The 24,184-nt window shown below is 39.6% G+C and overlaps 1 protein-coding gene across 2 annotated transcripts in view; it reads left to right on the top strand.

The window, feature by feature from the left end:
• Window positions 1–20,948, top strand: part of SLC41A2 (solute carrier family 41 member 2) — a 75,779-nt gene extending 54,831 nt beyond the window's left edge. For both annotated transcript variants that reach the window (XM_054719430.1, XM_054719431.1), the window contains exons 8-11: window positions 2,270–2,349; window positions 3,642–3,773; window positions 4,716–4,864; window positions 20,589–20,948. In XM_054719430.1, coding sequence (XP_054575405.1) covers window positions 2,270–2,349; window positions 3,642–3,773; window positions 4,716–4,864; window positions 20,589–20,774 — 547 coding nt within the window. In that variant the 3' untranslated portion in view covers window positions 20,775–20,948. The remainder of the gene's footprint in view (window positions 1–2,269; window positions 2,350–3,641; window positions 3,774–4,715; window positions 4,865–20,588) is intronic.
• Window positions 20,949–24,184: the final 3,236 nt, after the last annotated feature.

Genomic DNA, 24,184 nt, shown 5'->3' with positions numbered 1-24,184 from the left:
GGGCTCAAGGCTGGCGAGCTCAGCAGTGGTGGCGGGAGATTCTCTTGCCTCCAAGGCAGCGCTAAGGACACCTCGAGGGATGTCCGACTGCCCGCAGGGAGCAGGCCTAAGCTGGCAGGCAGACATCCCCCAAGGGGTCCTGGTCTGTGAGAGGGCACAGGCTGGGCTGAGGGACGCCCCCCCACCCCCGAGTGCACAAATGTTTGTGCACCGGGTCTCTAGTAAGAAATAAGACGACATAGAAATGAGGATAGGTTCGTTTTTCTGTAATGGAGGTTGTTTTTTTCCGGGAGGATTCAGGAAACAGGATCCTGTGCAATGCTGGGAGCTGGTCACAGTCATAGACTAAGCCTCCTCGTGGGGAGACTGAAGGGTAGGTAGGGATGACAGCCGTGCACCAGGCCTGCAGAGCATCTGTCCAGGCTCTCGGGAGAACAGTGGGCTTCAGGAGCAATGTCTCTAAGAAGAAAGAAAGTGGAATCGATTGATCACCTGTCGGATGAGCTTGACTGTAATCAGGGACATGTCATTAACTTTGCTACAAGTTTGAGGCTGAATTAGTAATAAGCAGCTAAAAATTTTAAGAAAAATATGAGACAAAGCAAACAGTACAAGTGAGGAATCTAACAAGATGCTGCGTATTTCAGTTGTGAGTTATGATCCCATTGTTATAATAAAATAAACCCTAAATGTTTCACCAAAAATGATAACCAGACTGTCAGGATAGAGAGAGGAAGAGAATTGTGAAGGAACTAAAGTGAGGAGGGAGGAGTGAGATTAAATCCTCCATCTGCCACAGTGGGTGCCGTTAGGGAAATGTTTAAAATTGTAAGTCAAGAAATAGTAGGGAAAATGTGTTATTTAGAAATACAGAATTAAATGCCAGAAGAAACAACTAACCAAGTTGAAAAGAATTGCTAGTGGAAGGCAGGATCTGGGGGGTGGGACCAGGGACTATTTTATAAGCTTTGTGGTGCTTTCACTTTTAAAATAGTGCTCATGTGTTGTTTACTAGAAATAATTTTTTTAAATCTTCACCCGAGGATATTTTTCCATTGATTTTTAGGGAGACTGGAAGAGAGAGGGAAAGACAGAGAAACATCAATGTGAGAAAGACTCATCGATTGGTTGCCTCCTGCATGCGCCTGACCAGGGCCCGGGCCAGAGAGGAACCTGCAACCTGGGCATGTGCCCTTGACCGGAATTGAACCCAGGACCCTTCAGTCCACAGGCCAACACTCTGTCCACTGAGCCAAACCGGCTAGGCATGCTGGAAATAAAATTTAATAAAAGTGAAGGAAAATACTTTTACAATTTAAGTTTTTATTTTTAAACATATACACATTTTAAAATGTCTGGGAGGGTATTTACTAACATGCTAACAGTATAACTCTGAATGATTTAACTATGATTGATTTTTATTTTCTTCTTTTTATTTATATTTTCTATAACAAGTTTTATTATCTGGGCAACAGAAATATTTTTAAATGTTTTTCTGCAAGTGTTCGTTGTATGTGCACCTAAAGTATATACTTTCCTTTTTACAAGTAACTTATCTTGGAGATGAGAAAGAGAGCCCTGAAATGTGGGGCTACAGCTTATATCATGTTTTATTTTCAATATTTGTGATTGACGTTGACTTTTACCTTGAATATATTTTATCTATTTTTTAATGTCTAATTATTTTATTTTTTAAAACAATCTCTTGCCCTAACCGGTTTGGTTCAGTGGATAGAGCGTCGGCCTGAGAACTCAAGGGTCCCAGGTTCAATTCCGGTCAAGGGCATGTACCTCGGTTGCGGGCACATACCCAGTAGGGAGTGTGCAGGAGGCAGCTGATCCATGTTTCTCTCTCATCGATGTTTCTGACTCTCTATCCCTCTCTCTTCCTCTCTGTAAAAAACCAATAAAATATATTAAAAAAAACTCACAATCTCTTTTTAAAAATATGCTCTTATTGATATTTAGAGAGAGAGAAAGAGAGAGCAATAGAGAGATAGGAACATCGATGAGAGAGAAACTGCATCATCGGCTGCCTCCTGCATGTCCCCTACTGGGGATAAAGCCCGAAACCTGGGCATGTGCCCTGACCGGGAATCAAACCAGTGACCTCTTGCTTCCTGGGTTGATACTCAACCACTGAGCGACACCAGGCAGGCTCAGGCTAATCATCTTATTTTTAAAAGTAGAGGTGTTTGTATATAAAGAACAGCTTCAAATTAGTACATTTCCTTTCCTCTTCCCTAAATTATGATTTTGTATCTTTCAGCATTGGAGGCCTTATTCTGGACACAACTGTATCTGATCCAAACTTGGTTGGAATTGTTGTTTACACACCAGTTATTAATGGTAAGAATTAGATATACCATTTCATAATGATATCAAGTCTTTCTGTGCTCTTAAATGCTAATAGGAACCTTAGGGCTCGGATTTAAAGAGGGCTGTCTGTCCCATCCCATTCATTCTCTCTCCAACCCCAGGTTGCTGCTCAGAGTGAAAATGCATTGGCCTTTTTCAACATGCAGAACACATTTTTTTAAAAGAACTGTTTCTTAATCTTATCACTGACATAAGTGTGAGTCAGGCACACCTGATTTTTAAGGGTAGTGAGGCAAAATATGATATTTCGGGTCTGGATATTTGGGTTGTATCTGCTATCTTGTGTTGTTTTACAGCTGCTCCTATCAATTTTCATGGATAAATTAGAGTTAGCTTAGTTTGACTCAGTTGCTTGAGTCACTTGAGTCCATGAAAATCTGTCATCCCCCTCATTAAATTCAATAAAAATTAAAAAGAAAAAGAAAAGAAAGCTATCAGTCCTCTGCTGATCCCTTTAAAATCTGCCTTATGTTTTTTTCTTATCTATAAAATGGGAATTACAGTACTTAAGTTCAGAGGGATTTTTCTATGGATTCTGTTTAATAAGATAATTTTAATCCAGTCCTACGGGGTTTTGGTCTGGCTCTCATTAAATTGGATTTGAGTATAGCCCAAGTGATTATACTTGTAATTTAAAAAGTAATTCTGCCTGGGGAAAACATGTCACAGGATATACTATTTATAATCTAGTATAAATTATTTTTATTTTTTTATGTATAAGAAAACATTTTATATGAAGGTAAGTTCTCCAAGATCCAATTTTATATCTAAAATTTCACTCTACATTGAAATTTTTATATAGTTTTAGAATGTGCAGAGCATATAAGAAGATAATCTAGATTAAAAGATGACTTTCTTGAGTTTTTTTTTTTTTAGTGCCATATACAAGTTTCTTTAGTAACCTGAGAAGAAAAGTATCTAGCCTTGTCTTTTGAATAAATCTAGCATACATTCTCTCTCATTAAGATGATAAACATGATCCTAGTTTTATATCTTGGGATTGATAGTAACTTTTAAAAAGTACTTATTTTGGTCTGCTTTCAGACCAGACAGTAAGTCAGATTTGAAAAATTATGCCTTTCAATAGCAATGTTTTTCATGCCTTTGGAATATCTACCTCCACTTAAATAAATCCGCATCTCTGAAGAACTTTTATTTTGTTTCATTGGCCCAGGATGTGACATAAAGAGGCTTGCAGTTGGCTGAATTTTTGCAAGTTGTTTAAAATATGAGGCTACCTACTCTGTTTTCCTCTGTTCCAGGGATTGGTGGTAATTTGGTGGCCATTCAGGCGAGCAGGATTTCTACATATCTTCACTTGCATAGCATTCCCGGAGAACTGCCTGATGAACGCAAAGGCTGTTACTACCCATTTAGAACTTTTTTTGGTTCAGGTATGTGCTTGTGGATTTTTACATATTTTATTTCAGGAACTTTTCCTCTCTGTGAGGCGAGGCGGGCAACATTTGTTGGATACATATTTTGTGAGTGTTGCACAACTTGGTTATTTCTGAGTGCTAAATAGCTCTTAAATAGGATAGGTTTTGTTCATTAAAATCTCAGTGAGCAAAAATCATTTGTATCAATTCTGCAGTTGTTGAGGAGCTTTATATGATTTTTCTCTTTTGTCCCTTTCTCTGGGATATCTTGTTAATGAGTCGGAAAGAGGAACCTCATGGATACAAGCAAACACTGCTAGGTGATTTAGGGAGACAGGTGGACTGTCTTTCCTGTAGTGATCTTTCTGGCCTCAGTGGAGGCGTTTGATCCCAGATAAACGGGATGAGGGGTGGTAACCTCAGTTACAAGAAACGTGCGTTATTTATGCCAACCAGGCATGTGAGTACCAAAACACTAAAACAACAATTTAAGCCTCACAATTCTTGTCATTTTTTTTTTTCTGATGAAAATAAATGTAATTGTGACTTTTGAATGAGGATCGGAGATGCCCAGCCTGTGATGTCAGTGGAAGGGAAAGTAAAATGAAAACATGTCAGTACTGTAGGAGCTTTATGTTTTTTCTTTTGTCTTTCCTCTGTTTTTACATCAAGTCTGACCAGTGTTCTTCATAGCAAATTTTTATCAACCACCTTTTCTTTAATTAACGTATAACATAGTGAGAATTTCAAAGAAATTTATCTTTAGCCATTGAATTGTATGTGATGCAGTAACTAAAAGGTAATCCCCAAATTTCAACCCATTTATTTTTAGCAGTTGAATTTTATGTGATGCTATGTGGTATCGTAACTAAAAAGTAATCCTCAGATTTCAATAACTGACCTATTATTAACCAAAATATGATTTTGTTTTAACAACGTTTGCATTTTACATGACAGGAGTAAATCACAAGTCTGCTCAAGTTCTACTGCTTTTAGTGATTCCCGGACACTTAATTTTCCTCTACACGATTCATCTGATGAAAAGTGGCCACACTTCTCTGACTGTAATCTTCGTAGTAGTATACTTATTTGCTGCTGTGTTACAGGTAAGAGGTAAAACCTCTTGTAATCTCTTTTATGCTAAAATTGATGTAAAAGTATAACTACCTATAAACCTACAGGCATGGAATATTTTAACATTTAAAAAAATCAACTTACTGCCTTCATAATGATTTGATCATCTTAAAACTAATGACTCAAGACCTGTTGTAATATGATCTGATCAATAGAACTTTTGGATTTCCTGTTTCCTGGATTCCATGTCTTCTTGTTTTTTATTCTCTTGTTTTATGTGAATACATCTTCTAATAGATTTCTGAGAAAGTGTGTATCAGAGTAAATATTTTGAGCCTTTGCATCTTATAAAATGCCTTAAATTTTTTTTTTTTCTTTATTGATTTCAGAGAGGAAGGGAGAGAGAGAGAGATAGAAACATCAATGACAAGAGAGAATTAATGTCGGCCGCCTCCTGCATGCCCCACACTGGAGACTGAGCGTGGAACCCGGGCATATGCCCTGACCGAGAATCAAACCATGACCTCCTTCCTGGTTCATAGGTCAATGCTCCATACTGAGCCACTTTTTTTTTCTTTCTTTCTGTACATCAATATGTTGACTGGATATAGAATTCTGTTTCTTTTAGGAAACAGAGAAAGGCAATGCTTCCTTGTCTGTTAAATTTTTCTCATTACCGTTGAGAAGAACAGCAGATGCCATTCTCATGGCTGGTTTCATTGTACAAATCTGTTATCTCCCTGGAAGCTGGCAAGATCTTCTCTTTCCCTCATTGCTACTAAATTTCATGTTGATGTGCCCTGGTTTGGGTGTATTTGGACTGTTTTGTTGAGCCTAGTTCGACCTTTTCAGTGTAAAAAATCATGTTCTTCTGTTGTAGGGAACTTTTTTTTTTTTTTTTTTTTTGTAGGAAACTTTTTTGAATAGCTTCTTTGGTGATGGTCTCTCTCTTTCTGGAATCTTAATTGCTTCCTGGGACTCTTGCATTAAACTTCTTATCTTTTCTTATTCTCTATTTCTTTATCTCCTTTTCCTTTCTATGGGAGATTTCTGTGCTTTTGTAAATATTTTCACTGCTGTGTTACTGAAGTTAGTGGAGAGAGTAGAGGTGAATGCATATGCTCAGCTTGCCATCTTTATTTCACATGGAAGGCTATTCATTTTAAAATTGAAGAAAATTGTCTTTATTTTCAAAATGTGTGATCAATATAATACATGTACAGAATTTTAAGATTAAGTAGCACTAAAGGGTTCTACCTTTCAAGCATTTCTCAGACAGTCACTTTGAAATATTTTAGCTATTTCTTCTGGTAGTTATCTGTATGTTTTACAGTGATGTGCCTAAATTTCTAGTTTTGTTTTTTTTATTAATCTCAGAGATGCCCCATCTTTCCCATATAATTATATTACAAGTTTTTGTTAAATTAGTAGTCAGTGTTCCTATTATTAGGGCTATCTAAACATTGTTTACTATAGAGCCAGATAATATACTGTGATTATATTTCTTTTGTGTATTTTTATTTTTATTGGGGTTAATAATCACATACTTTTTTTTGTTTGTATCCTTTATTTTTTAAATTGTTCTTAATTTTTTCCAATGGTTCCAGCTTTATTTTGATTTCTTAGTCATGACTTCTTGCTAAGCTCTACAGGATCTGGTACTTCCTACACTGAGAAATCCTAACCCCTTAAGGAAAGCATTCAAATAATTCTTTGGAGAGATAACATTTGAATTTGGCCTTTCAGGGGTTTGATATACAGGAGTGAGGCTAGAGGATAGGTTTGGGGACACTATTCCAGGAGAAAGAAACTGCGTGATGCTAATGATGTTAAGGAAATTAACTGACATTTACAGTGTTTCCAATATGACCAGTGCTGTGAAGTGCTTTACATGTTTTGTTTCAGTTAATTTTCACAAATACTCTCTGAGATTTCTTCTTTATATGTAAATCAATAATTTTTAAATTGAAGCATATGTGAAATAATGCATTATGTATGGAAAGAAAATATTTTAATGTCTATATGTTTTTCCTCATTTGCTTAAAATGTTTGTTTTCTTCTATTTTATGATTACCTTGTAATAAGCATAGTATATTTGCACGGTGTTAAGTATGCTCAAATATTTTATACTGAAAGGGCTACATAATTTAAAACTTTAGAGATTACTGAGCAAAAGCATAGAGATGAAAAGGCACAGAGCTTATGAAGGAAAGAGAAAGTAGTTCATACACAGAACCTAAGGAAAGGGAATAGATGAGATAAGGTTAAAAGGATAGATTAGGGACAATGTAGATGGAAAGGCTTTAAATGCCAGGCAAGGGGGACTAGAATCTATTCTCAGGATACCAAGAACCCTTATGACTTAATTGATATTTTAACTTTTCTATAGTTATAGTGCTGGATATTTTATTAAAAGTCACCTGTAAATAATTCATTCACTTATTCATTCAATAAACCTTCATTCTAGTAGATGCAGGGATGGATTTTAAATCCCAGGACGAATAAATTTAGACCCTATCCTCAAGGACTCATAGTCTGGAGGGAAGACCACTACTTGAACAAATAATTAATATAATATCATAACCTCTCTCCATATAAAAGCCTAATATGCAAAGTGTCCCCTTGGGAGTTCAACTGACCAGGAGTTTGATCGCTTGCTATGATGTACGCTGACCACCAGGGGGCGGTGGGGAATGAAGGAAGGCCCGGCCAGCAATCGGCAGCCACTAGGGACCCTACCCGTGTAAAAATTTTGTGCACTGGGCCTCTAGTATAATGTACCAAACTCTGGGAACAGTTACATATAACTTGCTGTCAGAGCTTGGAAGAAAAAGCAACTAACTACCAGGGGAGTAATATTTTTCCACTGTTCACTAGGAACAAAGTTATTTCAAATGCCTTTTTACTGCTGGCTACCTTTATTGCTTTATATGATATGGTCATTTATTATAATTTATGTTCTCCTCAATCCCCTGGGACATATTCAGAGGCTATTCATTGGTCTGTTGATAAACATGCCATTTTTAGAACGTGTTCCTATTTATAACTCTACCTCTTTGCCTCATGGATTGATTTGACATTTGTTTCTTGTTCTTATGTGTCTGTATCACCCATTCTAGAGAAAGGCTCTTTGTTTTACTCATTTTTTACATCTCCAGCATCTAGCCCCATCCCTATTGCTCAGAGAATGTTTGTTAAACTGAATGACTGTATCTTGTCAGCTCTGTCTCTTCCTTTAGTAGAAGGAGGAAAAAAAATTTTACATCTACATTTAGGTCCCAGATATTCCACAAAACAAAACAAAACAAAAAAACTCACACACACACACACACACACACACACAGAAAAATCTAAATTTTCTCCTCCTTGCTTTCAGTAAACACTAGTTTCTTCTCTTACACTGATATAGGTATCCTATCTAATAATAGAGTAACATGTAAATTACCATCACTCCGCTACGCCCACGATTGGGCGGTGGGAGGCTGGGGGGCGGGACTCGGGGTGGCCTATCCGGCCATTGAGAGGCACGGATCCACTGCCACTGAGGGGGGCTACCCTGCTGTTGAGAGGCGCAGATCCGCGGCCGCTGAGGGGGCCTGCCGCGGACACCCAGCTGCGCCTCTCAATGGCAGGGTAGCCAGGTGTCCACGGCAGCTCCCCTCAGCGGCCGCGGACCATCAAAAGTGGGGGAGCTGGGTGCCTGTCTGCTCCGGCACCAGGCCTTTCAAAAGCCTCCTCCGAGCTGGAGGCTTCTGAAAGGCCTGGTGCACCAGCGGACAGGCACCTAGCTCCACCACGAAAAGCGAAAGCGTGTAGGGGACCCTACACGTGCATGATTCATTCATGCACTGGGCCTCTAGTCCTATCTAATAAAGAGGAATATGCTAATTGACCCTCACACCATTGCAAAGATGGTGGCGCCCACAGCCAATACGGAGGGAATATACTAATTGACTGCCACCCCCTCAAAGATGGCGGAGCCCAATCCCCAGGCGGGCCCGGCTGCTCCACGCTCCTGCCTCTGGAGTCCCCCAGTCCCTTTAGCCCCCCAGCCACCCAGGGCTGGCCTGAGGTGCAGGCAAGCCTCAGATGGCAGCTGCCCAGCCATCCAGGGCTGCCCGAGGCTCAGGTAACCAGGGCCAGCTGAGGCTTGCGCTGCTGGCAGTGGCAGCAGCAGAGGTGTGATGGGGCATCGCCTTCCCCTGATCGCTGGGTTGCCTCCCGCCCCTGAGGTCTCCCAGACTGTGAGAGGGGACAGGCCAGGCTGAGGGACCCCCCCATCTAGTGCATGAATTTTCATGCACCTGGCCTGTAGTTTAAAATAAAAGGCAATGAACCTAAAACACAAAACCTCACTGAACTGTTATCAATGTTCAGTGGAAATTTTAAGGATTTATTGAAATGTTTAAGGAAGAAATGACTTGATATCTAGGGGTATAGATAAAGCAGAATTGGTCATGAGTTGATAATTGATGAAACTGAGTGGTGGTACATGAGCTTGGTATTGGATTTGTACTATTCTGTCTACTTTTGTGTATGTTGGAATTTTTCTATAAAAGGAACTTTAGTATAGGAGCTTTTCAGAGTATATGAGTTTTCTAATTTCGGTCCTAAGGCCAGTTCTTCTGTCAAGTGAAAAGTAGAAAGTCCATTTGAGTTTGAAATTGTTTGGGGCTTGGAATGGTTTAGTTTGTGTCTTATTTACACACTGACTCCATTATGTTGCAAATTATGTTGTTCAGGTATTTATTATGGGTTTTGCAATTAAAAGGAACCTAACAAATGTGCCTTTGTTTTGTGATGTTAAGGCCATTGAATCATGGATAGTAGATGTGATGGATTGTTCTCTCATTCATGTTCTTGCCCAGTGCCCAAGAGCAATCGGAGTAGTTGAAATATGTCAAGCCCAGAGTAATGTGTGAATGGCATTCATATTTAGTACCTGTTATTTTTTTCAATAATAGGGATGGGTTGGCACCAAACCCACCATCTTGTATTGCCCATTATACCTTTTGTGTCATCAGCGAGCATTCATGAGGTTGCTAGCTATGGTTAAGGATATAATTGTTGACCTTAGAACACAATTTTTCATCTATATCAAATTAGCCCATTGAACCTACAGCTTTGATGTGCTAGAACCAGAGGGTACTTCCTTCTACAAACTTAGGAGCACCTGAGTTCTTTCTCTCTAAGCAGTGATTTCCTCTGCCTTCATATCTTACTCATTCAGGTGCTCCACTCACTGCTTAAAACCTGCTAGTTTGTGAAATCAAAAGCATAATGTGGAATTCCAGGCTGTGATGGACCTTGCTGGGTTTCCTTCTAAGATGCACAGAAGGGAGTATCTTCTTCAGGGTTTTCTGTCCCTAATGCATTCTTGCCTTATCCCCTGCTGTCTTTTTCAAGGATGTAGTACCTTGACTGCATAATAAACCTGAGAAGGGTCAAAGATAACTATCAACCAAATACACAGACTGGCAATCTCTCTACCCAAGAAGGAACAGCGGTACATTGTGATTCATTTCCCTATTTTATTTAAAGCCCCTGCTTGTTCCCCTTTGTATTAGAAAGCCTTCCTTTGTGAAAAGACAAAAGCATAGGGTGTTAGGGTTTTTTGGGCCAGTGACAGGCTGTGAAAGAATTCACAACTAAAAGAACAGATAGATGCAGAAAGAAAGTTTATTTTTACTTTCCCCGAAGGGAAAGGGCCAGTGTATTGCTAATCAATACAAAAGGCAAAGAACAAAAAAGCTGCTCTTTCTTTTAAAGCCCTGGACAAGGAAAAGAGGGTGATTTTGGGGCTACTGCTGTTGCTAGGTGAAATTGAGCAGACATCTGGGGGATTGTCTTTGTTAGTTCTTTAGGAGACAGTTTGGGCAGATATCCTAGGGAGGTGTCTTATGAGTACTTTTCCAAAGTCTGTAAAACATTCTTAGAGCAAAAGTTATGAAGAGTTCAAAAGAGGCTTGTTTGAAGAGGAGTGGCAGGGGAGGGGGGGGGGGCGAGGGGAAGGGGGGGGAATGAAGAGATGGGAACTTTCTACTAATTATCCCTGGGTTGTAAACCAGCAGGGAGGAGGGGTATGTATGTAAAAACGCAGCCTTGAGAGTAGCTTATCTTATCCCTCAGTTTGAACAGAGGGGCTCTTTGAACCAGAGGAGCTAACAATCTTGGTATTTAATTAGCAGGTGCTTCTCATAAATTGTGGAAGGTTACAGCAAAGAAAAAGAAAGGCCTTTTTTACATCCTAACATAGAGTTTGGGTCACATACCCTACAAGAGGCCAAAAGATGGAGTAAATTGACATTTTTTTTTCTGCTAAAAAGTCTAAATAGGAAAAGAACAATGAGACTTTTCTAGCCCTAGATGCCTATTGTATTCCAACAAAGTGTTTAATAAAATTGGTAAACAATACAAACCATCTCTAAATGAAATTTTTAGTTGCCTATTTTAGCTACAGAAAATTAGATTATGACAAACTCTACAGAATTCTAGTAGCACCAAGTTCTATGAGAGACTCACTGTGAAAGTTTGGTTGTAGAAAACCATTGCTCCTGGCATATCTGTGTGTGTTTTTTCATGTGGGAGAGACAAAATGTTTCTTTTAAAAGGTGGAATGATAACATTTTCAATTGAACTATCAAGATTTGTAACTATCAAGATTTCATCAACTATAGAGTACATATAGTCTTCCAAGTACTGTGCTCATCACTGTACAAAAGAAATGGGAGACATTGTCCCCGCCACTTAGGAACCTCTCTTAGTTGTGGGGGATTAGAATTAAATGCATGAAACAGCTAGAAAGAGCCTAAGACTTACCTCCTTAGAGTCTTCTTCCCCTGTCACTTCAGAATCAAAGCTTGTGCCTGGCTTTCATTCTTTAAAAGATTTTTTGGGTAAGATTGGAGTATAGATTATGGCTGATGAGAAACTTGAATTAATAACAATATATGTGAAACTCTTTTTAAAAACATAATTCTTGAATTTATTGTTACCATAGCAAAGAAAAATTCATTTATCATCATAATAAAACAAACATCCAAGTGTTTTTATATATATAATGCAAAATAATGGATATCTTAATCAATGCTCTTTGGAATTCAAGTCACAGAAACCTGCTGGCACTTGCTTACACAAAAATGGGACCTTATCAAGAAATATAAACTAGATGTGGAAGTGGAGGGGGAGGAAGACACTCCCACCTTTCATGGGGACAGAGATGGACATCTCGAAAGCATTTGGCCTCCCCATCATGACTCTCAGACTCCTTTAAGATGCATAATCTTCCGTCTTCGCTGGATCCTTGCTCTGTAGTCTGCATTGCACTTCTGGGGCAGAAGTCCCCATCGTTGCGTGCCTTTCATTCATTGGGACAGTAGCCTTCTTCTCCACGTCCAGTTTCACCTGTGAAAGATCAGATATGAATGGTCCAACCTGGCCCCCATAGCCATTCCTAGTCCAGGGGGCCATTGCCAGGGAGCAGGGTCATGTAGTAAAAATATGGTTACTGGAAACTACTCTTAATAAAATAATAATACTTATACTTTTTATTAATATAATTTTAAAAACAGATGCCTCCTCAAATTTTATCACTAAGCAATACTTGTTGAATTTTATGCTTACGTGTAAATTGCACCATCTCATATTTCCCAACAGGTTTGTACTCTCAAGAAAAATTGTTCTCAGCAAATCCCAAGCCCACTTTAAACGAGAAAATGAATGCCCTGCGTAATAAAATAGGGTATTGGTTAATACGGATTAATGGATTTCTAAGAAGTGTTTCTGTTTTCCAAATAACAGTTCATGGTCGTTTTAAAACATGTGGCTTGTAATATGTACATGGCCACAATACAAACAGTGCAAATTAAGAGCAAACATCTTCCATTTCTCCTCTAGTAGAACATGCTTGGGGCAGAAATATGGTCTACATACTTGCTAAAAGAAGCATTGACAAAAGTGTAATTGAAAAATAAATTAAATAACAGGCATTGACAACATCTTCTGAAGTCACAGTCACATGGTTCCGTGGAATTACTTCAATTATGGAAACATAAAAATTAATGTTTCCACAGAAGACAAATATCTATAAGCCAGACTATCTGTCATCACATACAGAGGAAAGAAGAGGGAAAATAAGGCCCCGGTGCGCAGAACGTCAGAGAAAGATCCGAGCTCTCTGGAGTGAGGCCGGAGTTTGCATTTCTGCTCTGTTACTTATTTTGTGTCCTTAGTTAAGTTTCATAACCTCTCTGGCCTCAGAGGATAAGCTAATGTGTATAAAGTACTTGGTAGAGTTCCTGGAACATAATAAGTTTCCAGTAATGGCGGGAGCTGCAGTTAATCCTCATGATTGTCCTCGGCATTATTATTTTCTTCCTCATTATTGTGGCAGGTTATTCAGTGCCCGGAGGCTGTTCGTCTCCACACCGCTCACCCTCCCTTGGCCCTGTCTGTGTTCTCCGACTGTGCAGCACTCTTCTGGCTCTTATGATGAGTGTCTCCTGAGCTTCAGACACCACCCTTTCGCTGCTGTCTCCCAAACTGATACCTCCAGTTAAACGTTGAAAAGGCATCCCAAACCTAACTCGGCCAAAACAGAATTCCTTATTTCCCCCATCGTCTGTCCTGTATTGGTGTAGGGGTGGTGGACAAGAAGCCACAAGTGGGCACAGTGAAAACGGAAAGGGGGTACGTAAGCAGGATCCCCTGAATTTCTCAGCTTTCAGTTCCTGACCCCATCAAGTCCCGCTGGGAGGGCCAGAGACTTCCTCCTCTAGACTTCACACATGCTGTGTACTGCTGGCTCCCCATGGCAGGCGTCACCCTTGCCTTGCTCCTGGAGAGTCTGTGCAGGGTGACAGGGAGACTCCTGGACTAGGAACAACTGTTTCTGGGTTCTAATTCTGGTCACTTAGCTCTGTGACTTTGGCTAAGTCACAGCACTGTCCTGTGGCTTACTTTCCTCACTTGTATTTTAAGGGTATCACTAAGGTAACCATGTAATTTTCATCCAAACCAGGACACTTGAGAATGAAAGGGAGCTGTTAATAAGTAAAACAACAGCCTGGCCAGTGTGGCTCAGTGGTTGAGCATCAACCTATGAACCAGGAGGTTGAGGTTCGATTCCCTATCAGAGCACATGCACGAGTTGCAATCTCCATCCCCAGGAGGAGGCGACCAGGGGGCAGCTGATCAATGATTCTCTCATCATCGATGTTTCTGTGTCTCTCTCCCTCTCCCTTCCTCTCTGAAATTAATAAAAAATACATTTAAAATATATTTATATTAAAAAATATTAGAGCAACAAGTATAAACTGTTACTATCCTGGGCGCACCAGGAAGTATAGTGACCCTCACTGTCATGCGAATCCCCTCCTGCATTCATAACGTATGATTTTGTGAATTCCCACTCCCATAATAAATATGATTTGTTGCAAAGCAATGTTGTACGTATTAGTAGTATTTGTTAAAATTAAAATAATCTGGTAACTAAAACAGTATGTTAATGTTAAAATCCGTAATTACTACTAAAGTAATATTAAGTTAAGTTGCCTTTGATGGTTAGCCAGAGAACCCAGGCAATACATAAAACATTGTTTTCCTGAAAAATTATGTTCCAAGTCTAAACAGATGATTCTGAATTGGCCTGTTTTTAAGTTTAGAAGCTATCTATTTTTAAATTTGTTTGGCCCGAAACAGACTCCCTCGGGTTCCCAGGTATACTCTGTGATCCCGGTACCTCTGTAATCTCCCTGGAAGTCTATAATCAACTGGTTTTGCCTGGATTCGACTGGATGCTTTATTGGGATCAGTTGTATCTCCTTTTGATCTGTGACTTTTGAGAGGAAAAGAACACTGGTTCTCTTATACATAAGCCAGTTCTTCTCCTTATCACCTAAGTTCTTTCTGAAAGGTTTTCATCTCTGACAGTTCTTTTCTTAAGGTTTGGTGATCTGCGCCACTTTTCATCTACATACATACAGATTTCAAAAATTATAATAGCAACTGTTTATGGAGCATTTATTGTGAACTGTGCATTGTTCTAGTCACTTTGCAGGTAGGAACTGAATGAGTCTCACAACAACCCAGGAGGTAAGTTATACTGTGAGTTCCCAATACAGAAGTTAAGTGACTTACTCAGATCCAGATGTGTGATGGAGTCTGGCTCCAGTCTACACTCCTGTGTTTACAAGAATAACTTGGACACTTTGTTTAGCCCTTAGTGAGGGTCATAGTTTTCAGGATGGCAACTTCTGTAGGCTTGAAGCTGTGTCTTTGGTTTCATTAGATCTTTTCACAGAGTTTGCACAGAAACGATGTCTACTGGAGTCAAATAGGAACCCGATCAAAGACATAAATATGTCCTGAGAGGAGGAGGACAGTGTTGTAGAAGCTCAGTCCTGGGAGAGCTGCTTTCTTTGGGGACAGGGACATTTTGTAGTGCATAAGAGTTTGTGGCATCCATAGAAAATGCCATTTCAACAGAAGGGAGTAGCCTTAAGTAAATGAGAACATGCAGGGTATTTATAGAAAACTAGAGGCCCAGTGCATGAAATTTGTGCATGGGTCCCTGGGACTGGCCAGCAATCAGGGCTGATCGGGGCCTACCAGCTGCCAGCCAGGGCCTTCCTTCACTCTGCGCCGCCCCTTGGTGGTCAGTGCACATCATAGCGAGCAATCGAATTTCTGGTCTCCTGGTTGAACTCCCAAGGGGATATTTTGCATATTAGGCTTTTATATATAGAGATTGTTAGAATTTCTGGAGCACAGGGCTTATGAAAGGAAGTGATGGAAAATAAAATTGAAAGTTACAGGCAAGATCATGAAAGGTCTTGAAGACCAGAATAAAGAGTGTAGCTTATTCTGTAGAATGATAATTTTCAACGCTTTCCCCACTCCGAGCCAACCTGAGAGATCTGATACATTTCCTCTGACTCAATGGGGATAGTACATAAGGGCTTGGGCTCTGCTTGCCGCCACTCACCACCTGTGGCAGTTGGGGCAAGGTAACCTCTCAGGGACTGTGTTTTCTCATCTATAAAAGGAGACTAAGACTAGACCTACCTCAGGGATTTTTATAAGGAAAAAAAGAGATAATGCATCTGAAGTGCTATTATCATCATCATCATAGCTGTGGATTACTGGGCATTGAGTCTCTTATGGTGTCAGTGAGAAGATTAGACCCTGTGGATTCTAGTATTAAGAATCCCTACCATGCCTCTGATACCCCATTCCTTGGAGTCATTCTTCTAAATAAGGAAGGATGTAGTTATGTGGTGGCAACATGACCATAAGTGGAATCCCAGAATAAGCACCCAGTAGCTGAGCAAGGCAGCTCAGCCTTGTTGGGCAAGTTACTTCATTCTTTGGGGTCGTCTTGCTCTTGCCTGTAAAATGAGGACAATGATTTCTCTTTGCACAGTAGTTATAAATACCTGGCACATAGTAGGTCCTCATTAAATGGTGTGGTTATATCTTTTATATTTCGATGCTTAACCCAAGTCCAATTCCCAGATGGCATCTGAAAGGAAAGAGCTGACCAACTAGGGGACTTTAACAGTTTGCCTGATCTCACTCACATTCTTTTTTCGCTCCTCAGGATTTAAATCTGCCAGATTCCAACTAGAAAGCAGGGGTCTCTTTATTCTTTCTGTGTGACTGCTCTGCCTCTGTCTCCTAATTGGTTCCTGTCCGATAGCCTGGGTTGAGAGAAAAGTGTGAAGAGAATGATAAAGGAAAAGTGAGGGGAGGATCTACAGTTCTAATACTTTTTTACTGTTTGTAAAAATACCTACTTTAACTTTGGGAGTTGGTTAATATGGTTACCTTAAGGTAGGAAATTGAAATACTAGGTGAATTTTTGAGATTCCTTTTTAGCTATGTGATTGCATTTATGTGATGTAAATAGTGTGATTACGCTATTATAGCTTAGATTGTAGGGTCTTAGAATTGAGACAGTTTCCTATTATTAATTCGCTAGAGAGGTATGCTTGGGCTCCAGGCAGTTCTGTACAGAAGATGCAATGACTGCCCTGCCTCATTAGAGGCACAGCATCCTGCATCCCGTGGAGCAAGTCATTGAGGAGTGGAGCTCTTTTCAGCCTGTCAAGTCGGAATAAGGAGAAGATAGGACCAGGGGAGCTGAGCCATCTTTTTCTAGTGTGCTGGGTAGGATGTTCCTGAGCCCTGCTGAGATGGCAGACATGACTTAGAGGAATTTTCACAGCACCTACAAAATAATCTTACGGCGTAGCTGTGTGCAAGTGCTAATGGAAAAAAAAACCATTCCTCAAATTTTTCAGAATAAAATCTTGGTTGGTTGTGACCCAGAATCTTCACTCCCAAAGTACTGGCCTGAATGATTCTATAACTTAAAATTTTTAGTTATTTTAAAAAGTAAATATTTAGCACCATACGACTTTTTTTTTTTTAAATATATTTTATTGATTTTTTACAGGGAGGAAAGGAGAGGGACAGAGAGCTAGAAACATCCATGAGAGAGAAACATCGACCAGCTGCCTCCTGCACACCCCCCACCGGGGATGTGCCCGCAACCAATGTACATGCCCTTGACCGGAATCGAACCTGGGACCCTTCAGTCCGCAGGCCGACGCTCTATCCACTGAGCCAAACCGGTTTCGGCCACCATACGACTTTTTAATTTGAAAACTAAATAGCCATGTTAGTTCTGACTAACAAAACTAATCTAAATTGTTTTTGTGCCATCTAGGGAAATGAATTAAAACGAGACATGTTTGCATTCATTAAAAGGGATGCTTAAAGATGTCAAAGGATGATGAAACCATCACTCAGTGTCAGAAATTAAAAGACACAGTTGAATTCATTGCTATTGTAAAGGAGTTATGCTGGGATCAGGCAAAATGTCTCCAAGCAGAGCAGATCTTAGAGAGGGTTGCAGGGAAGTGTGCAATATAATATTCTATTGTATGAATATTCCATAATTTACCCGTTCTTCTTCTATTGGACTTTTAGGTTATTTGTAGTGTTTCGCTATTAAAAATCAAGGCTATGAATATGTGTCTCCTCGAACGCATTCTGAGAGTTTCTTTTGGACAGAAGGTCTTAACTCTTTTTGTGCCATGGGCTCCTTGCGCAGTTTGGTGAATATTATGGGCTCCTTCTCCAAATAAGGTCCCTTCTTGTCTCACCTTCCCCCACCTGCCACCTCGCAAACACAGTTCAGACCAAAGCAAGGATGCTTTTGTCTGAATATCAGGAGATTGACTTCCTGTTGACTGGTAATCCTACATGCCTCTTAACAGACATTTAAATATTAGATTTTAGTGCATAAAGTTTCCAGTCTGGAAACTGGATTAGGAAAGCATATTTTTATAGGGGAAATGAATTCAGCCTTTGTAAGTTAGGGGTTGGGAAGAACTGTGCTAATGAGCTCTTTCTGGTGTTTATTTGTTTCATATTTCTAAGCATTCCTCTCCCAAAGAAATCATCTTCCTTCACACAGTACACAAGGCTGTTTGTTACTGGCGGTTAGTTGGAGCATGGAGGGGAGGCTAGCACCTGGGAATGCTGATTCTAGCTCAGAGAAGGTGCTGGCCGAGAGAACCACTATTGTCCAGAGCAAATATATATTCTGGTACTTTACATATTTATTTAAATCCCAAGTAACACAGCTAGAGAGTGCATAGTTAGCTGGGGCTACAAAATTGCCTTTCCAGAAGGTATATTTACCTCTAAAAGGTTATGCATATTCATAAAAACAAACAGATGATGTGAAAGAAAACACAGCTTACTCTTAGTTTGATTTTCGAGGTGTTTTCACTGTGAAAAGCATGCATTTCTGAAGTAACCATTTAGTTTTAAAATAAGATATGTTGCGTTAAGAAGTACTTGATACTTAATGCCATTTAAAAAAAATATATTTTATTGATTTTTTACAGAGAGGAAGGGAGAGGGATAGAGAGTTAGAAACATCGATGAGAGAGAAACTCGATCAGCTGCCTCTTGCACACCCCCTACTGGGGATGTGCCCGCAACCAAGGTACATGCCCTTGACCGGAATTGAACCTGGGAACCTTGAGTCCGCAGGCCGACGCTCTATCCACTGAGCCAAACCGGTTTCGGCCTTAATGCCATTTTAAATAATTCCTTATTCACAATATTCCAAGGAAACACTGGGCCAAACCACTAGGGCTAGAAGAGCGCTCTTAAGTAATCCACTGTACTTGCTGGCTTGTCCCTAACCAGTGAATGTTAACCTCTCTAATCCTAAGTCCCTTTAGCCCTTCAGGAGTTTGAAAATCACAGAATCCTTCCACTCTAAATGGATCAAAAAAACCAACCCGTTTATCTCATCCCCAAACTCAAAGCATCACAGAGGTCTTTTTCTAGGGATGTGCAAAAGTAGGTTTATAGTTGTAACACAAATAAATACTACAAAATAAATGAATCATAATACAAGAATAAGCTGTGTTTATCTGTGTACTCACAACTGTAAACCTACTTTTGCCCACCCCTGTATTCTTGATATCCTAGAAAACACACTCATTACCTTAGCATTTGAATAGTCCTTTAAGATAGCTTGACTCTATGTCTAAATCTGTATTTACACTGAGTGGCCAGATTATTATGATCTCTGAATGCATAATAATCTGGCCACTCAGTGTGTGTATATGTGTGTGTGTGTATATATATTAGAGGCCCAGTGCATGAATTTGTGCATGGGTGGGGTCCAGCTAGCCTGGCCAGGGGGAGGGGACATGGGCAGTTGGCCGGCCTGCCTGCTGGTCGAACTCCTGGTCGAGGGGACAATTTGCATATTAGCTTTTTATTATATAGGAGATACACTGAGTGGCCAGATTATTATGCATTCAGAGATCATAATAATCTGGCCACTCAGTGTATATAGACAGGTCATTCCTCAATGCTCTTACCTTCTGTTTATTTTTCTCATCATCACACTGAAATTTTCCTCTGCAAGACACCAATGGCCTTATCCTATATAATAAAGAGGTAATATGCAAATTGACCCTCATGCCATAACGCCATCACAAGATGGCGGCATGCACAGTGGGGGCGGGGCCGGCGTCTGCTTCGTGTGGCTTCTGCCAGGGTACCCATGGCCCCGCGTGCACACCGTGGGGGCAGGGCCCTGCGGCTGCTGCGCGCAGCCTGAAGGCAGGGCATTGGGGTGGCACTCCAGGACTTGGGGCCATCCTGTGGCGTGCTGGCCACACAGGGCAGGACTCCGGGACTCGGGGCGGTCCCATGGCATTGGGGAGGGGTGGTCCCAGGTCTCGCACAATTTCGCGTGACGGGTCACTAGTGATTAATAAATGAATGGTCAGTTCTCCATCTTTATTTCAATCAATATACCTGCATATTAAATGTTAAATGATTCCTAATTGTAATTTTTATATTCTTCATGTATCTTCTTCCTTCGTCACAGGATTATCATATAGAAAAAAGTTGAAACAAACCAGTGATTTGGCAGTTGCACAGTTCTATTAACTATAAGGATGGTTGTGGTAATTGGGAGGCTAGAAAAAAATGAGAAGATACATGTGAAACGTTGAAGAAGAATTTTATCACAGATATACATGAAATGTATTCTTGTGGAAGGAAAATCTTCCTGTCAATGAGCTATTTCTTCTTTTCAAGCATGATGCTTAGATGCATGCCATTAACTTTCAGAAAGCAGTAGTTTAGACTCATGGTCATGTTTGCCAGGCCGGGAATGTCCGGGCGACAGGAGTAATGGCTGGTGTTCTCTTGTAGGTGTTCACCTTGCTGTGGATCGCTGACTGGATGGTCCGTCACTTCTGGAGGAAGGGAAAGGACCCCGATAGTTTCTCCATCCCCTACCTAACGGCTCTGGGGGATCTGCTTGGGACAGCGTTGTTAGCCTTAAGTTTCCATTTTCTTTGGCTTATTGGAGATCGAGATGGAGATGTTGGAGACTAATAAATCCTACAAACTGCTCTCAAGTTACCGAGAAGGAAAACGCAAGATTACCGCCAATGGCTTTTTCAGAAATCTTCAATCAGTCGTTTGACTTCAGTCAGGGCACTCTGCAGTTGGCCCTGATTCCATTAAATGGCCTTAACATTTTTTAAAGGAAGTTGTGTCGAACCAGAATGAACAGTATTTATGCTAATTTCACACAGACATAGAATCAAGCTCAATCTCCGAAGTTAATTAAGTAGGAAAGCCTATAGGATGTTTACAATGAATCATTTTAAAACCACAGACACAGCAGAAATGTACTTGATTATTGTTTAACTTATGATGCCAGTTTAGAGGAGAGTTCTAGTTTAACCTTTCTTGTCTCGCGGATGTGTGGTACCTACCGCAAAGCAAACCATAAAATGAAAGGGGCCCAACCACGCTTTCAGTAGTTTTTAACTACACCCACCTCTCTGCTAGATGAGGAACAGTTTGCCAATTACTTACTCCTCACCTGACCTAAATAGGGCCTGCTGAGCATAAGATAAATGGACTTTGACCTGCTGCTATGAATTTCCCTGTGCCAATGCTAATTCAATTTCATCTCTGCAAGTCCTTGGCAGGCTGCCCTTGAAACACAGAATGACCTTGAGAGATCTTTCATGAAAGCAATGGGTCATTTTTGATCATTGATTTGTTGAAAGAATGTTGATCTTTTTCAGAAGACTTAATAGTCAAGAACAGGAGATAATCGGAGCTGCATTTGTAGAGACTAGAAAGTGTGTGTGTGTGTGTGTGTGTGTGTGTGTGAGTGAGAGTGAGAGAGAGAGAGAGAGAGAGAGAGAGAGAGAGAGATTTTTGATCGAGAACTGAATCTTGGCTTGTTGATAGCAAAGATCCTAGTGCTGTTAGAATGTTAGCATTATATGGTAGTTATTCCTAAATACACTTTATTGACATACTTTTGTTATTTGGTCCAAAAATTTTGTTACTGTCCAGAATTTAGTATTTCTTATCTACATTGTAATTGTTTCTTATTAAAACCACTGTGCCATTTAATATATGAGATTTAGAATGGGCAGGTGATTAATTTGCTCTTCTAAAGAAGTCTATTGGTATTTTTAGGCGCACCATTTTAAAAGAGAAGTTGGTGGGTTACTTCAGTGGTTGCTCATGCCTGTACATTTCATCTGTTTGTACAGGCTCATTTCTACAGGGGACCCTGTCATATACTCTGCTATGTCTCAAGCACTTTCTAACCTCTGATCTATATTCCAAATACTTAACCAACATGTAGTTATTCAATAGGTAAGCATTTTTCTATCACATATAGTTCATTTTTAAGACCATCAGATATCTAATAATTTAGTTGATAAGGGAAGAAAAATGCACATTAGCTTTGATCTTCATGGTTTAGTTGTGAGTTAGTATTAATATTATAGAAACAGTAGGTTGTTTATACATATATTGGGGAAAGTGTTCCTATTAAACTCTTTAAAATAAGGGGACTGTGGTTTAGAGTTATATATTTTTGCTTATTTTAAAACTTTAATTATTCCATTCCTCTGCCTTCTAATGAAGCTTCTAAGGCAGTGAACTGAACGAATTATAGAATTTCTCCTTTGGAGAGTTATAATGTCTCATAGTGATCATTCTTATGAAAGAAAGAATGATTAAGTTAAGCTGATGAATATTTATCTGCAAAGACTTTTTTATTTAAAAAGAATCCATAAATAATTTATTTGATTTTATTGTAAAGTACTGGTAAATTACTTGTTTACATTTGCACCGTGTGATTCCTAAGCATTTATGTATTTCCCAGTGATTTATATTTTGATTTTTTAATATAAAATAGTGAACAGCAAGCCACATTTTTGTAAAGATTGATTTTTAGAGAGAGGAAGGAAGAGAGAGAGAGAAAGAAACATCGATGTGAGAGAGAAACATCAGTTGGTTGCTTGAACCCGCAACTAAGTATGTGCCCTGACTTGGAATCAAACCCACCACCTTTTGGTGTACGTCCAACCAACTGAGCCACCTCAGCAAGGGCCAGGAAACCACATTTTTAAAGCATTTATCAACAACTTGAGTCTAGTACATTGACAGTACCTGTGAAATAGGTCAGGTAGGTCTTTCTTTCTCTGTATGATAGCAAAAGAAATGGAAACTCAGAGAAGTTACATTTTACAGGTTGCACGGCTGCAAAATGACCAAATTGTGACTAAAGACCAGGTGTCCAATCTCCTGAGCCAGTACTCTTCCTGTAACCCCCCTCCAAAATAAAAAAAATGCACCAGGAGTACCTTCCTAATTCCCCGGGAGGAGAGCAATGGAGAAGCAGGGCTGTCTATAGCACAGAGCATTGCTGCTGCTTTTAGATTTCAGGCAGGGAGACCTCCATGTAATGTGTCTTGCTGGTCAGTGTAGCCAACTGTGAATTATTCATGTTCCTAAGCCCCAGGAAAACACAGATAATTAAAAACGGTAGAATAAAGAGAACAATGCCTTATTCCATAGAACATTTCATTGCTACCACCCTTCCCAGGTCCAGTCATTCTAGGTAGACGATGAGAAAGAACTAGGATGACTGATTTATAGCTCCTTTCTCAACCTTGGTTACAGCAACAAAACGTCTAAAAGGCATGTGATAAAAAAATAAAAAAACATGGAAAAATCAGTCATCAATTAACTGGATTAATTTATAAGAGGGATGTAGATTCCTCTGAAACATTTTACTGTTTTTTGAAAGCCTTTAGATAAGTATGCAAATGCTAAGATGACCTATTTACCCACAAAAATAATTTGTTATCAGTCTTGAATAATGTGAATTCACAGTATTTTTATACAATATAAAAACTCCTGCTTTCCAAACTTCTTCCTTTCACTAATCTACCAGACACTTTATTTACACACAGATAATTTTTTTAAAACATTTTTTATTCTTGGTTACCAACCATTTTTTTTTTCTTTAAAAACTCGTTTCTCAGAACATGATAAAATGGGAACTTAGGGTAATGTATCTTTTGGAAGACATCAAAATTCTGCATTGAGACTATCAGTGATGTAGCCAAATGAAGTACATTTTAAAAAGTCTTTCAGTATTTGGGCTTCCTTGCCATATAATATATCTGTGGTATGGTAGTCTACCCATTTATTATGGGCATCTTCCTTCCTTGAATTGTTGTAAACTCAAATAAGAATAAAATTGAAGAAGTACTTACCCATCCTGTTGTATGTATTTTTTAATAAACTACATGAACATTGAGCATGTGTGGAACTCACCCAGAAGAGACTGGGGTGATCTATGTATATATCTTGTATTTATGAGTATAATATATTGGCTTTGACCATACCTAGATCTCCAATCTATTGCTTTATCACTTTTTTTCTCTGTTTTATGCACTCTTCTCACTTTGCAGCTTAGATTC

Source organism: Eptesicus fuscus, chromosome 7 (assembly GCF_027574615.1).
Source record: "Eptesicus fuscus isolate TK198812 chromosome 7, DD_ASM_mEF_20220401, whole genome shotgun sequence".
Classification (NCBI taxonomy): domain Eukaryota; kingdom Metazoa; phylum Chordata; class Mammalia; order Chiroptera; family Vespertilionidae; genus Eptesicus; species Eptesicus fuscus.
This window is presented reverse-complemented; position numbering and strand designations above follow the sequence as displayed.